Here is a 16,335-nt window from a genome sequence, read left to right as displayed (position 1 = left end):
GGGGATTGGTACTCGTGTGTGTGTGTGTGTTTGTGTGTGTCAGGGGTGGTATTCAGGGGTGAGTTCTACTTAACCTTTGCTACCGGTTTGCAATGGGACATGTGCGTGCTCTCGCTTCGCTCATGCATGGGCGGGTGGGCAGAGCCTTTTTTTTTAATTTACATTTATATCCCGCCCTTCTCCGAAGACTCAGGGCGGCTTACAGTGTGTAAGCCTTCCACCGCCATTGCTACCAGTTCGCAAGATCCAGACGATAGCAACTCACCACTGGTGGTATTCACTTACACTCACTACCGGTTCGCAAATGGGAGTGAGCGCGCCACCTCCGTGCATGCGCAGAGCATCAAAAACAGGCATCATGATGGGCGGAGCCTCCCGCAGCCGCCACTACCAGTTTGCTCAGAACCAGCTGAATAGCCCCACTGGACGTTTGAGCAAGAGTCCTGCTTCAGCTTCTGACCCTCTTGAGCGGAGAAATGCAGATCTCCTCCCCACACGGCCCTGGAGAACCCGCTCAGGAGGGTAGGCGGGGGGGCCTGGTTGCAACCATCCCAAGGTGGTCTTCTCATGAGATGCAGGTGTACCTCAAGGAGGCTCCAGTTGGCCCTGGAGAGAATCTCCCTGAGGGGTCCCCATGGGGAGGCCTCCAAAGACCTTCTGCTGGAATCCCTGAGATGGAGACAAAGCAGCCACGGGATGGGTGCGTGGTGTCCACGGGAAGCTCCCTGTGGCAGCATATGAATCTGGCTGTGAGGAAAAGAGGGTCTCCAAAAGAGGCCCCAGGCCCCAAATCTAGGCACTTCTGTGGCTCGGCTGACAGATAGCCCCCTCTCCAAAGAATTCAAGGATAGGCTTCCTGGAGGAGAAGTCAGGGCTGCGTGGGGGGCGGAACTGAGGCTACCCCATCAAGGCAGATGCTCCCATAGTCTGGGGGCACAGCTCCCAACCTCCAACAGCATTGCCTCTCATCCAAAGGCTTCAGGGGTGGGGAATGTAATGGCACAGCACCTGCCTTACCATCCTTGCACCCTTCTCTTCCCCCCTCCTTGCCTGCACCAATGTGGACCCTGCCCTCCTCCTCTGCCTCAGGGAAGGAAGTACCAGCATCCTGGACAACCTGTTGTCACGCATGGAGCAGTACGCCAACAACCTAGAGAAGCTGGTGGAAGAGCGCACGCAGGCCTACCTGGAGGAGAAGCGCAAGGCAGAGAATCTGCTCTACCAGATCCTCCCCCAGTGAGTCCAGCTTCCGCCTGCCTCCCTCTGGGGCTCTGTGGCCTGAGACTGTCTCCTGCTTGGAAGGTCAGCAGCTCCTGTCCTTTCTACCCCACAGTTCAGTGGCTGAGCAGCTGAAGCGGGGTGAGACGGTGCAGGCCGAAGCCTTTGATTGTGTCACCATCTACTTCAGCGACATTGTAGGGTTCACCTCCTTGTCAGCAGAGAGCACCCCCATGCAGGTAGGCTGTAGCACAGGTGGGTGGGTGGGTGGTCCCTTGCATGTCTGAAATGGATGCGGCTGACTCTGGTCCTCCTTGGTTTGTCCTTGGAAAAGTCTCCTCCCCACCCCGCTGGCTGGAGCAGGTCCAAGGACAGATTCCCGCTAGACAGTTTCCCCTTGAATGTGAGGAGCTCCCTGCTTCCTCCACTTAAGAGTTGGGGTTTGTTCTCACCCAGTGTAGATGTGGAGCCCTGCATGTGGTCCTGCCACCAATAAACAGGGCTGGCACACAGCAGAAAGCCGGTACTTACGTAGCTACCAATTGCTGAAAAAAGTAGAATGGCTATGTTAACTGTGGTCTATTGCAGTGATGGTGAACCTATGGAGTGCGATACACCACGCCATTTGCAGTGACATGCCGGGCCTCCAGTCACTCTGGAAGTTGACCATTCTCTGAGGGTCCTGGGAGTATAGTCCAGAAGGGAGGGGAGGGGGGGAGATCTGGAGAGGCCTCTTTTGACCAGGGTGAATTGAGGCGGGGGGGTTACACACCACAGAATCAAGGTAGGCATTTTCTTCACTGTCACTTGTCTATAGTTATGACTGTAGCCCATCAAGCTCTGTGGCCATGTTCTTACAAAACCCTTTGGGGTTTGGAATGATCATGAATCAAGCTGCTACTTTCAAGTTCTCCCCTGGTTCAATGTAACATATTACATGAACACAGCAATTGGGTTTCGGTGCTGGTTTAGGGAGCTGCGTGAATGCAGCTATTGGGAAGCAGAGGAAAGGCAAAGATTGCTATTAACGCCACTCCCAATGTTCACTTATCCCTTCTGTGAGGCCTTGGTGTGTGGGATTCCAATCTGATCTTTCTTTATTCAACTTCGTTAATTGGTCTCTTCTTGCTTTCCCAAAAACGTCAATCCATCTGTCCGGGGCATCTGCAGGGTTCTTTTCCAGCCACCTGCTCTTGCTCATTTAGACTCCTCTCACCTGCCCAGACAGCTCACCTGTCTCTCTCCTCACCATCAGGTAGTGACACTCCTCAATGACCTCTACACTTGCTTCGATGCCATCATTGACAATTTTGATGTCTACAAGGTGAGCCTTGCTGGGCTGGGGGGAGGGGTTTTCCTGGCTGACCCTAGGCTCACAGCAGCACTGCAGGGAGTCCCCCCCTCCCCCGCCGTCTCACCCTACTCCTTGGCCCTGGCCTTAGGTGGAGACTATTGGTGATGCCTACATGGTGGTGTCCGGCCTGCCTGTGCGAAACGGCAAACTCCATGCCCATGAGATTGTCCGAATGGCCCTGGCGCTCCTGGAGGCTGTGAAGACCTTCCGCATCCGGCACCGTCCCAGTGAGCAGCTGTGCCTGCGCATCGGGGTCCACTCTGGTGAGTCTTAGGCGGGTGAGTGTGGCCCACCTCACCCCAAGCATGCACAGAGCACCAGCGGTTCAGCCGCCCTCCTCTGCCTTTCTGCAGGGCCAGTGTGTGCAGGAGTGGTGGGTCTCAAGATGCCGCGCTACTGCCTCTTTGGGGACACAGTCAACACAGCTTCACGCATGGAGTCCAATGGCGAGGGTGAGACACCCCCCCCCCACTCTGTCTGCAGGGCCTGTGCATTCTCATCCCCCCTCCCTTGGAGCTTGCTGCTTCTTCCCCCGCCTTCTTTCCAGCCCCCCCCCCCCAAGCTCCCTTGTGAATCTCCTTTCCCCTTCAGTAGATGCTTCAGTGGGATGCAATCCAGCCCAGCCACACCCCATTTCCCAGAGGCTGAGCAGGCTGAGGAACAGTTAAAGCCTCACTAGTTTAGACTAACCAACTTTATTGCGGTACTCTGTCCTTGCTATGGACCCCAAGACTCCCAAGTGTGGTGCTGGGCCCCTTTGGCAGGGGATCCTGGGGGCATTAACTCTCCTACCCCCCCCCCTTCCTTCCAGCCTTGAAGATCCACATCTCTGCCGCCACCAAGGAGATCCTGGATGAGTTTGGGTGCTTTCTGCTGGAGCTCCGGGGGGACGTGGAGATGAAGGTGGCTGCTCTTTCACTGCTCTGAGGGATGGGCTGCATTTCAAGAAAGGGGGCAAGGGCCCCTCACACACGCATCTGCTTTCCGGCAGGGCAAAGGGAAGATGAGGACCTACTGGCTGCTGGGCGAAGAGAAGACGGACGTCATCTGAGGGGGGCCTTCCCTCTGTGGGGACCCAGCAGGAGCAGCTGTGTGGTGGATTTGCTGTGCCTTGGAGCAGCGAGGGAGGGCACGAAGCGGCCAGCCTGCAGGCCAGGAGGGCTTCGCACCTAGGGAGGCAGCAGCTACGCCTTGGGCAGACGGGGGAGGGTCTCGCTGCCCTGGACACCAAGGGGTCTTCCCCGCCCAGCCTGTGACAGCCGGGCAGCAGGAGCCCACCTGCTGATCCAACCGCAGATGCCCTTTGCCCACTGGGGCTCCTGGCCTCATTGCCCCGCCCCCTTGGCTCAGCTGGCTGAGCCAGTCTTCCAGCCCTGCTGCTCGTTTTCCCCCCTTGGTTGCAAATTCAGGAACCAGTAAGCAGTTTGGTCTGAATAGAAAGAAGGAAGAGAGAACAGCCCCCTCCTCCTTTTAGCAGGAGAAAGGATGGCAAACAGTCTGTTCAGCCCGGCTGCTTTTGTCGTGGGAGAACCCCAAGGAAGTTTCCTGGAAACTGCTCTGGTGGTTGGGCCTTCAGTTCTTGTGGAAATTTAACAGGGAAATCAACACTTTGAGGAAGGGTCCCTCCATGCCCCTCCGCCTGCATAAGCTTGGTGCTTTCCCACTGGCCCAGATGGTGGCAAGGAAGCTTTCAAAGCTTGGGGCAGTTTTCTGGACCGTACAGCAACGGCTGGTCAAGGCATTCTGAGACAGGGGTTGTGAACGTTGCGCACTTCCTGAAAGGGGTGTCGCCAGTCCGGATGCTGGAGGTACCCTGTAGAGAGGGGTAAAGAGGCTGAGCAGCAGCCAGGTGGGCGGAGCTGCCCTCCTGGCATGCATCACCCGGCCTTGTGGCTGGGTTCAAGCCACCTGGCCAGAACATACCCTCCATGCTAGAACAACAGCTGCCCGGGCTGTCTGCCCGCCTGCCATGTCCTTCACAGCCTCTCAAGGACAAGCCTCATGAGAGAGGGCAGAAAGGCATGGCAACACCAGGTTGGACAGGGTAGCACTCACCGGCACCTGCTGGGCATGTTCAAGCCAGAATGTCTGCGGTTGTTCCAGCCGGTAATCGTGGGGCTGCAAGAGGAGATGAAGTCATGAGGAACTACCGGGGTGTGTCCAGGAGGGAGCCTGGCTGCTATTCTGGCCAGCAGGGCCCCTTACCTGAATGGGCGGCTGAGGCACAGAATGGAAGAACTCCTGCTTGTAGTCCCGGTGGGTGATGGAGAGGGACTCCATGGGCTCAGACAGAGGATAGGCGTCGCCCGCCAGGAGGCTCATGCTGCAAACCAACAGCGACAAGAGCAGCTGAGCCAGGAGCTGCACTGGCAGAAGAGTGGGGGGTGGCTGGTTATAGATGCTTCTCTTGCCCCCTCCCCCCCCAGGGGCAGAAACCACCTCAGGGACCAGAGTGCTTCCCTTGGCAAGCCATGTGTGGGACCTCCAGCACCGTCAATGGCACTGAACCCAGGAATTTTATTTTATTTTTTGTCACCAGCAGTTGGCGGAAGGAAGGCTGGTGGGGTCAGTGCAGCCACCAGCCCCGTAGAAACCTCATCCTGGAAAGATTTTATACGTTCATTTTCTAGACACAGAACAAATGGGCAAGGATCATTTTTCAAGCTGTTCAAGCGTTTTATGAATAAAAGAGAGCCCCCAACACCCTGCACGGTTGTTTCATTGGTTTCCTGAGCAGAACTGGTTTTGGCACTGCCGGAGCGTTTCTTGCAGGACTTCTGTGTGCCAAAGAATGCCACTCCTGCCAGGTAAAAGGTTGGGAGCAACACTGCAAATATTTATCAGGCTGTTTGTCCAGGTTCTAACTTTGCTGCCTCCTTTGCTGACCAATCATCATGGCTGAGGGGCAGGATCTCCTCTCAGGCGCAGGGAAAGGGTGTGGAAAAAGCTGTTTTATGCCACAGCGCCCACCCCTGCCTGCTGATTGGAGTAGAAGGGCAAGGAAAGTCCTGGGAGCAGCAACACCACCACCACCATGATCCCCAGGATCCCCCACCCCGTGTTGCTGGTGGATAAGCAGGTCTTGTGTGTGAATCTGTTGTGGTCAACAGGGAAGGCCACAGTGGGAGGCTCCAGTGCATCTTGTGCAAATGAGGAGGGGGGAGTGAATCCAACCTGCTCTACAGTCTGGACATCGATACCTCCCTGCAGCTGCAGGAGGCCCCTGGGAGTGTTCTTGCAGTGGACTTCACAGTATGCTGCAGCCATTGGCCTGCTGGGGTTGTTTCAGCCCAAGGAAACCCTAATTGAGGGGAGCGGAGACGGGGGTGTGGTCAAACAGCTCGCCTCCCTTTTCCCAACAGTTCTGTGGAAATGTGCAGGCCTCCTGCTGCAGCTTGCCTTGGAGATGGTTCTCTCTGCCTCTGCCACCTTTCGCTGTCCCGTGCCTAACCTCCCACACTGGTCTATCCTCCCTGGTTCTCCATCACTTTTTCAGCTTCCAGGGTTAGACAACATGGCCTCTCACTGGTCCTTGGGCAAGAAAGGAGGCAGCAGTCTGCTCAGCTTCCTGGCAAATGGCCCTTGGAAGACCTCGGCTCTTCCCTTCTGCAAGGGAAGAAATACCCAGGTAGTCCCACTCTCTGGTTCCAGTCCTCGCACCAACCATTTCATGCTGGCGCCTGCCCACTCGCTCCTAAACTTCTCTTTGGGGAGGCTCCTAAGCAGGCTCCAGGATGCCTACTAGGATTACCCCAGAACACTCTTAGGCAGCTGAAGATGAAGAATGCTTGCAAGAATTGGGTATGTCTAGCTTAATGGACTAGGGTGGACATGACAGCAGCCTTCCAATATCTGTGAGGCTGCCTCAAAGACGAAAGGGTCAACCTGTTCCCCAGAGCATCTGAGGGCAGGATAAGAAGCAACAGATGGAAACTGACCAAGGAGAGAAGCAACCTGGAACTAAGGAGAATTTTCCTAACAGAACAACCAGTGGAACGGCTTGCCTTCAGAGGTTTTGGGTGCTTCTTCACTGGACAGCCACTTGTCTGAAATAGTATAAGCTCTCCTGCTTGAGCAGGGAGTTGGAGTAGAAGACCTCCAAGGTCCCTTTCAACTCTTATTCTAAAGCAAAGGGACCTTCGACTCAAGAGCTCCAAGTCGGCTTGGGAAAGTCCTTGAAGAGACAGTAGAGGAGGACTCCCATCCTCTCACCCAGCAATTTGACACAGAAGGACGGTGCTCAGAATGGATAAGATGGAGGCCTCCTTGCCTTCAGCAGCTCAGTGGCCATGAATACCCCCAGGGTCCTCTGTCTTTGGGTCACGGTTTGACTTGCAGTGGGGCATGTGGCTCCAGAAAAGGGCCGAGCAAGTTCACAGTGCAGACCAGTTGGAGGAAAGAGGCCACCCTTTGACCTTGACAGGCCCACAGTAATGCCTGGCTGCTAAGTGAGGGGTGGAGAGAAGGTCACGCTCTTCACCTGTGTTTCTGGTACAGAAGATGCTCCATCATGGCCTCTCGTTTCCCTGGGGATGAAAGAAGGAGACAAGTGGGGTGGGGGACATCCATGGAGAGGCTGGAGAAGAACCTTGCCTAGGAACGGAGACAGGAAGATGGGCCCTGAGCCTTCTGTAGGGAGGGAGACAGGAGAAAGCCCTCCCCACCAGCACCCCCCTGGTGCCCTGAATTGAGCCAGGCCCTATATCGATGCCAACCGCCCTCCAACCCTCTGTGTCATTAAAGGCAGAACCAGTAGGCCGGCTGGGGGCAGCCTCAAGTAGGCTCTGCTTCCTGTTATGGAGGCAGGGTTAGGTGGCTCCCCAGATGACTTGGGGACCGCGCACAGCCCATTCTAAGAGGCTCTGGCCTGGGTGACTCCTGTCTATTTAAAAACAAGAACACCATGCAGCCACCCTCCCCATTAAAAAAAAAAAGCACATTCACAGCCACAGTCCAGAAAGATCTGCCGCCAGGGGCCTCCGAGACTCACTGCAGCTGCCAGCTCCAGCCCTGGAGACACTCTCTAGAGTGTCTACATGCCAGCTGATTCTTGCCCCCTCCCCACCCAGGATTTTCAACTGAGTAGCAAGGTCTTTTCCCCTCAATGAGCTATGCAGGCCTGGCATCAGGGATGAAATGCTCCCGGTTCGGATTGGATCACCCGATCTGGTAGTGATGGTGGCGGGTGGTTCGGAGAAACGGTAGCAAAAATTCCTGGGCCCCCCACATACCCAGATGAGCAGCATGATCATCAGAGGTTTTTTTCTTTTTTCTTTTAAAAGCATTTTTCTTCAGCTGAAAAAATGCTTTTAAAAGTAAAAAAAAGCCTCTGATAATCATGTGTCTCAGCTGGTATTGTCAGAGGAGCCTTTTAAAAGCATTTTTTCTACAACCTCTTCGGCTGAAGAGGTTGTAGAAAAAATGCTTTTAAAAGTAAAAAAAAAAAAATTTGGCCGCACCCACCCAGTCACATTATCCCCCAACCAAGCCACACCCACAGAATCAGTAGTAACAACTTTTACATTTCACCACTGCCTAGCATGATCCATTTTGGGAAATTGAAGGCCGCCTTAGAAGCTGCTTCTTCTCTCTGCTCGGCCACCCGAAGGAGTCAGACAGAAGACAAAATACCATTCCAAGGAAGGAGAGCAACGCGTCACAGATCGCAACTTGTCCCTCTAGTTTTACAGTACAGGTAGTCTTTGACTTATGACTACCTTTGGAACAAGAAAATTCATCCTTAGAGAGACATCGCATGATTGTGACTTGCAACCTCCCCTTCCGGCTTTCCCACTGGCTTTGCGTGTCAGAAGCTGCCTGGGAAAGTTGCAAAGGGCAGTCACAGGGCCCAAGGACACATTGACCATTCTAAGAGTGAGCACCAGCTGTCAGTCACTTTTTAAAGTGCTATTATAACTGAGCAGTCATTAAACAAATGGTCCTAAGTGGAGCACCACCTGTAATTTCAAAAATAAACCCTAGATGCTTTAGAGAGGAAAAAAAGGGGGAGGGAATAGAAGCAAAACCATCTTTTTGAAGTATCTTCGTAAAGAGTTGCTGTTCACCAAAGAAGTTGCCCAGGAGCCTGTTCCAAAGGTGCTTTTTCAAAAGGTAACTGGGGTTTTTTTCCCTCTTGGAGGTTTATCTGTGTCTTCCAAGTAGCCTCAACAACTCTCAGAAAGAGTACTAATCACCAGATCACTGCAAGAAACATAAATCCTTCCATTTCCACCATTCAGTCTGAACTGAAGAAGCTTCTTGGATGAGAAGCCAAACATCTTCAAGGGAAAACCAAGAAAGTCCATTTGTCTTTTGAAAAAGCATTTGTGGGACTTGATGGATGACTGAGAGCCTCGTAGACATGCTGAAGGGGCTGTTTGGGAAGAAAGGCCAAGAAAAGGGCAGGGTTGCAGTTGCACATCAGGGCAGCCTGTATCCTGATCAGAAGCCAGAGCAAGAAAGGCCCTGCCTGGTGGCCCATAGGGAGCAGCTAAACTCCCCGACTCGTGCCTTGGTTACCGGATTGGGGCTGTCTGGCTTTCTAATAAGTGGAAAACAAGGGGTCTCCAGTGTGGGGAGAATGACCTCCACCGAGCTAATCCTCCGGAGCATAAGAGCACAAAAGTGCCTACCGTTCCTGTCCTATTGTTCCCTTTATTATATCCAATTAATATAGTTGATGCATATTTTTAATTATATATATATATATTTTCTTCAAGATATGCTGTTTTATCTATGACATTTGTTTGTGTATACTGTTGTGACAAAAAGAAATTAAAAAAAAAAACATCGGCTCCACTCCAGGCCTCTGGAGCCTCTCCTGTCCTGCTGCCCACCTCGCACAGGGAGCCCCATCTTCACGGGTCGAGGATAGGAGTCCTTCATTGTGGTGGTCGTGGGCATGCCGGCCAGGAAGTCAAGGGTGAGGAGGCCAGGATGCCCATGCCGGTGGAAAAATCCCTCGGTGCCATACTCAGGTCTCGGCACATGGTCCAGATCATTGGTGGCTCTCTGGGAGAAGCAAACATGAAAATAAAGAATACTCCACCCCTTCTGGGCCACGGGGCCCCCCAGTTGCTCTCCCCCCTCCCCCTCCCACAGCTTGGTCCTACCTGCCCCTCTGCAGGGCAGGAGGGGAAGGGTCGCTCTGAAGCTCCTGGGGAGGCTGTGCTCCTCCTACACAGGGTGCCACCCAAGGGGTGCGCTGGGACTGCGGAGGCCGGGGGTGGGTGGGGAGCGCTGCCCTGACCTCCCACCGCCACAGCCAGGCCGCCGACCGGCGGAGGAGCCTCACCTCTTCCTGCCAATTGTGCATCAGGCACTGGCCGCGGGCGGGCAGCTCCCTCGGCGCCTCCGGGACGCAGGGCGGGAGCGGCTGCAAATCGGCGGCCGGCAGCTCCCCCAGGTACGGACCGGCCACGCCATGGCAGGGCGGCAGCTCCACCGGGTGCATGTCTGCGGCCTGCCGCTCTGCCTCGGGGTCCGGAGGCCTCTCCGCAGGACACGGATCCGTCTCCGCCGGGGTCCCGTGGGGCTCCTCCGCGCTGGTCGGGGCGACGGCGGCCTCTCCGCGGCTCGGCAGCTGGGCTCTGGCCGGGGAAGAGAAGGGAGAGCGCCGGGTCGCGGACGGTCGGGCGCTGAGAGGCGGAGAGGCTGCTCCGGAGACCCACCACCCTGCCGAGAGCGCCGGGGCCCCGAGGGCCACCGGTGCCGCACGGAGGCGCCCGCTCCCGACGCCAGGGGCGGAGTGGGGGAGGCGGTGAGATCGCGCTCCGGTTCACCTGTCCGGCTCCATCGCGGCCCAGCGCTTGGCTGGTCTCCACGGAGACGCGATACCCGGCGCGGGCGGACGAGCAGCGGCGCGACCGTTGGTTGGCCGAGAGCGAGGAGGGGGGAGCGCTGGGCGGGGTCCGTCCCTCGTTCCCCCGCCCCCTCGGCCGGCGCAGATGAGCGAGCGAGTTTGGCCGGGAGGCGGCCCAGGGCGCAGCTCCCTGCCGTACGCGGCCCAAGGCTGCCCGGAGAGTCCCCGAAGGAGGCGAGGTCGCAGCCCCCCCCCCCGCCCCGGCCAGGCTGGCCAGGACTGCCCGGCGAGGGCCCTTCGAGAAGGAGCGGAGGCTTCTTAGGTGCTTTCCGTATCTCTGTCTTCGCTCGTGCTGCGTCTCGGGCGGGTTCCTTGCTATCCTTGTCTTCAGCACAAGGGGTCCGTAAGGATACGGTCAAAAAAGTCAAGATGGCAGTTGTGACAGTGTGATTAAAAGTCCACCCGGTGTTTAACATGCCACACATTATCCAGGTCCGCAGAGAGGGGTTGACCCGCCAAGGTGAGCATCCCTGCAAAGCCCCAAACCGCTCCATCTCAGCCTGTGCTCAGTTTGGGCAGCTGCAACTCCAGAGGGTTGTGCTGCTCTGTCCCAGCTGCCCTCAGAGTCAGCTCTCCACCACCACTGCAACAGGAGTTTCAGCTCAGGACCCTGGAAGAAAGGCAGGGAAATCCCCCTTGGCTGTGTGTGTGTGTGTGTGTGTATGTACACACGCATGCACCAAGGTGGGGGGGGGGAAGAGGTCGCTTCTATCCAATAGGAAGAAGGGCCGAAAGTGTGTCTGTGTGGGGCCTGTGCGCATGCTGTCCTGGGAGGGCCAAGGAGGGTCCTTGTTGCCCTTTCCTCCTCCTGAAGAAAGAGATTCTGGATCCTGTCACTGGTGCCAGCACTAGCTCCAGCCAGCACCCCTCTTTGGCCCAACATTGGCCCCTCACTGGCTTCACTAAATGGCCTGCAGTTCCCCGAGGATATGAACTTACATCCTAAAAGTAGCATACAGAGCCACAGCCAGCCTGTAGGGCAAGTGGCAGGTGAGGGGGCCCCTCCAGAGGGGGAGGAGGGCAGCTGAGAAAAGAGCGCCACCTCTCCTTTTGATTCCTGCACCGGCCTCAGCTTCTCCATGGCCTGCAGGGAGGGCCCTGCTCTGAAGCACTTGGGTGGAAGGTCAGGGCTTCAGTAGGGCCAAGGATGGATGGAGGCTCTGCTTGGAGCTGCTCACCCTGCTGCCCAGCAGAGGGCCTTCTGGAGTTGCCAGACTGCCTGGCCTGCGGATTGGCACCTTCCATGCCCATCCTGGGGTAGGGCCAGGCTCTTATTAAGGTGGCCCCATTTCTAGTGGGGGCAGGCTGGAACATCTGCGAACAGCTGTTGCGATGTGTCTGCACAACATTTGCCAGTAAAAGTGCTTAAATCCCCCCAAATGTTGATGCTGGTAAAATGTGTGGTAATCATGAAGGTGGTGGAGCCCCCACCTGCAGAAGTGGATTCCCCGGACATTGTCAATCAGGTTGTTCATCATGGCACTGGTCATTCTGGGGGATGGCCGAGTCTGATTGGAGAGTCCTACCAATTCTGGCATCCTTTCAAAATATCTTCAAAGTCAAATTTTTCTTCAGGGTGCCTGAAAATTAATGTTGCCACTTTAGGAATAATTATTGTTATGTATGTGTTTACTTATGTATGTTTCTCCATAGGAACCTGGAATGTAAGATCCATGAATGAAGGTAAGCTGGACATAGTCAAAAAGAGATGACAAGACTGAACATAGACATCTTAGGGATCAGCGAACTAAAATGGACAGGAATGGGTGAATTTAATTCAGATGACCATGAGGTATACTACTGCAGGCAAGAATCCCTCAGAAGAAATGGAGTAGCCTTCATAATCAATAAAAGAGTAGGAAAAGCAATACCGGGATACGATTCCCAAAATGACAGAATGATCTCAGTCCAAATCCAAGGCAAACCATTCAATATCACAGTAGTTCAAGTCTATGCCCCAACCATTGGTGCTAAAGAAGATGAAATTGACCAGTTCTATGAAGCCCTACAGCACCTGATAGAATTAACACCAAAAAATGATGTCCTTATCATCATGGGGCATTGGAATGCTAAAGTAGGAAGCCAAAAGATAACCGGAATAACAGGCAAGTTTGGCCTTGGAGTACAAAATGAAGCAGGGTGCAGACTGATAGAATTCTGTCAAGGTAATACGATGGTCATAGCAAACACTCTTTTCCAACAACCCAAGAGACGACTCTACACATGGACATCACCAGATGGTCAACACAGAAATCAGATTGACTATGTGCTCTGTAGCCAAAGATGGAGAAGCTCTATACAGTCAGTAAAAACAAGACCAGGAGCTGACTGTGGCTCAGATCATGAGCTGCTTCTTGCAAAATTTAGGCTTGAACTGAAGAAAGTAGGGAAAAGCATCAGGCCACTCAGGTATGAACTAAATCATATCCCTGATGAATATACGGTAGAGGTGACAAATAGATTTAAGGAATTAGATCTGATAGACAGAGTGCCTGAAGAACTATGGATGGAGGTTCGCAACATTGTACAAGAGGTAGCAACTAAAACCATCCCAAAGAAAAAGAAATGCAAGAAAGCAAAATGGCTGTCTGAGGAAGCTTTGCAAATAGCGGAGGAAAGAAGGGAAACGAAAGGCAAAGGAGAAAGATACACCCTGTTGAATGCAGAATTCCAGAGAATAGCTAGAAGAGATAAGAATGCATTTTTAAATGAACAGTGCAAAGTAATATTTATTTTATTTTTTATTTTATTTTATTAAATTTTTATACCGCCCTTCTCCCGAAGGACTCAGGGCGGTGTACAGCCAAAATAAAATACAGAATATATACAATTAAAAAGAATTTAAAATAAAACTATTACTAAACGGCTGATAATTAAAAAGATTTAAAAATTTAAAATATTAATAAAACCCCAATTTAAAATCAACTATTTATGCCAATCCTGCTTGAATAAATAAATATGTTTTTAGCTCACGACGAAAGGTCCGAAGATCAGGCACTTGACGTAGGCCAGGGGGGAGTTCATTCCAGAGCGTCGATGCTCCCACAGAGAAGGCCCTACTCCTGGGGGCCACCAGCCGACATTGTTTGGCGGACGGCACCCTAACAAGGCCCTCTCTGTGAGAGCGTACGGGTCGATGGGAGGCATAAGGTAACAGCAGGCGGTCTCGTAAGTACCCGGGTCCTAAACCATGGAGTGCTTTAAAGGTGGTAACCAGAATCTTGAAGCGCACCCGAAAGACTACAGGAAGCCAGTGCAGACTACGGAGCAGTGGTGTTACGTGGGAGCCACGAGCGGCTCCCATTACCACTCGCGCAGCTGCATTCTGGACTAACTGCAGCCTCCGGGTGCACCTCAAGGGCAGCCCCATGTAGAGAGCATTGCAATAATCCAGCCGAGACGTAACCAGAGCGTGAGTGACTGTGCATAAGGCATCCCGGTCAAGGAAGGGACGCAACTGGCGAACCAAGCGAACTTGGTAAAAGGCCCTCCTGGAGACGGCCGCCAGATGTTATCAAAGGACAGCCGACCATCCAGGAGGACGCCCAAGTTGCGAACCACCTCCTTTGGGGCCACTAACTCGCCCCCAACAGTCAGCTGCAGATGCAGCTGACTGTACCGGGGTGCTGGCATCCACAGCCACTCCGTCTTGGAGGGATTGAGCTTGAGTCTGTTTCTCCCCATCCAGACCCGTACAGCTTCCAGGCACCGGGACAGCACTTCGACCGCTTCGTACAGCATACAGATGATAACTCACCCCGAAACCACTGATGACCTCACCCAGCGGCTTCATATAGATGTTGAACAGGGTAGGCGAGAGAATCGACCCCTGAGGTACTCCACAAGTGAGGCACCTCGAGGACGACCTCTGCCCCCCTGTCAACACCATCTGCGACCGGTCGGAGAGATAGGAGGAGAACCACCGATAAACGGTGCCTCCCACTCCCAATCCCTCCAACCGGCGCAGCAGGATACCATGGTCGATGGTATCAAAAGCCGCTGAGAGATCTAATAGGACCAAGGCAGAGGAACAACAAATAGAATAGGGAGGACCAGAGATCTCTTCAAGAAAATTGGAGATATGAAGGGAACGTTTCATGCAAAGATGAGCATGATAAAGGACCAAAGTGGCAGGGACCTAACAGAGGCAGAAGAGATTAAGAAGAGATGGCAAAATTACACAGAAGAACTGTACAAGAATGAGCTTAACATCCCTGATAACCACGATGGGGTGGTCACTGACCTTGAGCCAGACATCCTAGAATGTGAAGTCAAATGGGCCTTAGGAAATCTGAGCAACAGCAAAGCTAGTGGAGGTGGAGTATTCCAGCTGCGCTATTCAAAATCTTAAAAGATGATGCAGTAAAAGTGCTACACTCAATTTGTCAACAAATTTGGAAAACTCAGCAGTGGCCACAGGATTGGAAAGGGTCAGTTTACATTCCAATTCCAAAGAAAGGCAATGCCAAAGAATGTTCAAACTATCACACCATTGCACTCATTTCACATGCTAGTAAGGTTATGCTTAAAATCCTACAAGCTAGGCTCCAGCAGTATGCGGATTGAGAAATACCAGAAGTACAGGCAGGATTTCGAAGAGGCAGAGGAACTAGAGATCAAATTGCCAACATACGCTGGATCATGGAGAAAGCTAGATAGTTCCAGAAAAACATCTACTTCTGCTTCATTGACTATGCTAAAGCCTTTGATTGTGTGGATCACAACAAATTGTAGCAAGTTCTTAAAGAGATGGGTGTACCAGACCATCTTATTTGTCTCTTGAGAAACCTGTATGCGGGTCAAGAAGCAACAGTGAGAACTGGACATGGAACCACTGATTGGTTCAAAATTGGGAAAGGAGTCCGGCAAGGCTGTATACCAGTGGTAGTCAACCTGGTCCCTACTGTCCACTAATGGGCATTCCAGCTTTCATGATGGGCGGTAGGGGTTTTGTCCAATACTGAAGCACTTTTCTTTTTTTTAATTTAATTGACTTTTTAAAAAATTTTCATAGCATTATTTAAAAACATTTTCATTAGGTTTTCATAAAATTCCCTGTGACAATGTAAATTTCTGAAAATATACTATTTGTATCGCCCGCGCATAAGTTTAATTCACGTTGGGTAAGTGAAACTAAATGGCGCTATAGTACAACCGCAAACAAAACAGCTTCATCCCAGAATAGCTCGCGCATCTCCCTGCACACCACCCAGCTGTAACAGACAAGCAGAGCTGGTAGCCGGCACACACCCCCTCCCCCACCAAACCTACTTTATAAATCATCATTACTGTGGAATCGGTGGGCAGTTAGAAAATTTTACTACTAAGAGACATACAAAAGTGGGCTGTAGTTATAAAAAGGTTGACTATCCCTGCTGTATACTATCACCCTGCCTATTTAACTTATATGGAAAGCACATCATGAGAAAGGCGGGGCTGGATGAATCAAAAATTGGAATTAAGATTGCCGGGAGAAATATCAACAACCTCAGATATGCAGATGATACCACTCTAATGGCAGAAAGTGAAGAGGAACTAAAAAGCCTCTTGATGTGGGTGAAGGAGGAGAGTGCAAAAGTTGGCTTGAAACTCAACCTTAAGAAAACTAAGATCATGGCATCCAGCCTTCTCAATTCCTGGCAGATAGATGAGGAAGAAATGGAGGTAGTGACAGATTTTATTTTCCTGGCCTCCAAAATCACCGCAGATAGGGAATGCAGCCAAGAAATTAAAAGACACTTGCTCCTGGGGAGGAAAGCTATGGCAAATCTAGACAGCGTACTAAAAAACAGAGACATCACCCTGCCAACCAAAGTGCCTATAGTCAAGGCTATGATTTTCCCAGTTGCAATGTATGGCTGTGAAGATTGGACCATAAGAAAGGCTGAGTGCCAAAGAATTA

General features: G+C 52.7%; 2 protein-coding genes across 6 annotated transcripts in view; one reads left to right on the top strand and one right to left on the bottom strand.

The window, feature by feature from the left end:
• The window catches only part of NPR2 (natriuretic peptide receptor 2), a 30,651-nt gene extending 25,379 nt beyond the window's left edge, over positions 1 to 5,272 (top strand). The window contains exons 15-21 of one of the 4 annotated variants that reach the window (XM_058172511.1): positions 1,090 to 1,236; positions 1,334 to 1,457; positions 2,474 to 2,542; positions 2,661 to 2,835; positions 2,926 to 3,024; positions 3,384 to 3,475; positions 3,564 to 5,272. In XM_058172511.1, coding sequence (XP_058028494.1) covers positions 1,090 to 1,236; positions 1,334 to 1,457; positions 2,474 to 2,542; positions 2,661 to 2,835; positions 2,926 to 3,024; positions 3,384 to 3,475; positions 3,564 to 3,623 — 766 coding nt within the window. In that variant the 3' untranslated portion in view covers positions 3,624 to 5,272. Of the gene's footprint in view, positions 1 to 1,089; positions 1,237 to 1,333; positions 1,458 to 1,806; positions 1,920 to 2,473; positions 2,543 to 2,660; positions 2,836 to 2,925; positions 3,025 to 3,383; positions 3,476 to 3,563 lie in introns of those variants that run through there. The other 3 variants (XM_058172509.1, XM_058172508.1, XM_058172512.1) reach the window with 3 other exon arrangements.
• A 102-nt stretch (positions 5,273 to 5,374) lies between these two features.
• On the bottom strand, positions 5,375 to 10,471 carry SPAG8 (sperm associated antigen 8). 2 transcript variants are annotated; one of them, XM_058172514.1, is made up of 4 exons: positions 10,354 to 10,471; positions 9,867 to 10,161; positions 9,409 to 9,583; positions 5,375 to 7,098 (listed from the first exon to the last, which is right to left on the bottom strand). In XM_058172514.1, the coding sequence occupies exons 1-4, from the start codon at positions 10,365 to 10,367 to the stop codon at positions 7,049 to 7,051; spliced, it is 534 nt and encodes a 177-aa protein (XP_058028497.1). In that variant the 5' UTR covers positions 10,368 to 10,471; the 3' UTR covers positions 5,375 to 7,048. The 2 variants fall into 2 exon arrangements, with proteins under 2 accessions (XP_058028497.1, XP_058028496.1); XM_058172513.1 differs by lacking the exon at positions 5,375 to 7,098 and having other exon boundaries at positions 9,308 to 9,583.
• Positions 10,472 to 16,335: the final 5,864 nt, after the last annotated feature.

This window comes from Ahaetulla prasina, chromosome 2, assembly GCF_028640845.1.
Source record: "Ahaetulla prasina isolate Xishuangbanna chromosome 2, ASM2864084v1, whole genome shotgun sequence".
Lineage (NCBI taxonomy): Eukaryota > Metazoa > Chordata > Lepidosauria > Squamata > Colubridae > Ahaetulla > Ahaetulla prasina.
This window is presented reverse-complemented; position numbering and strand designations above follow the sequence as displayed.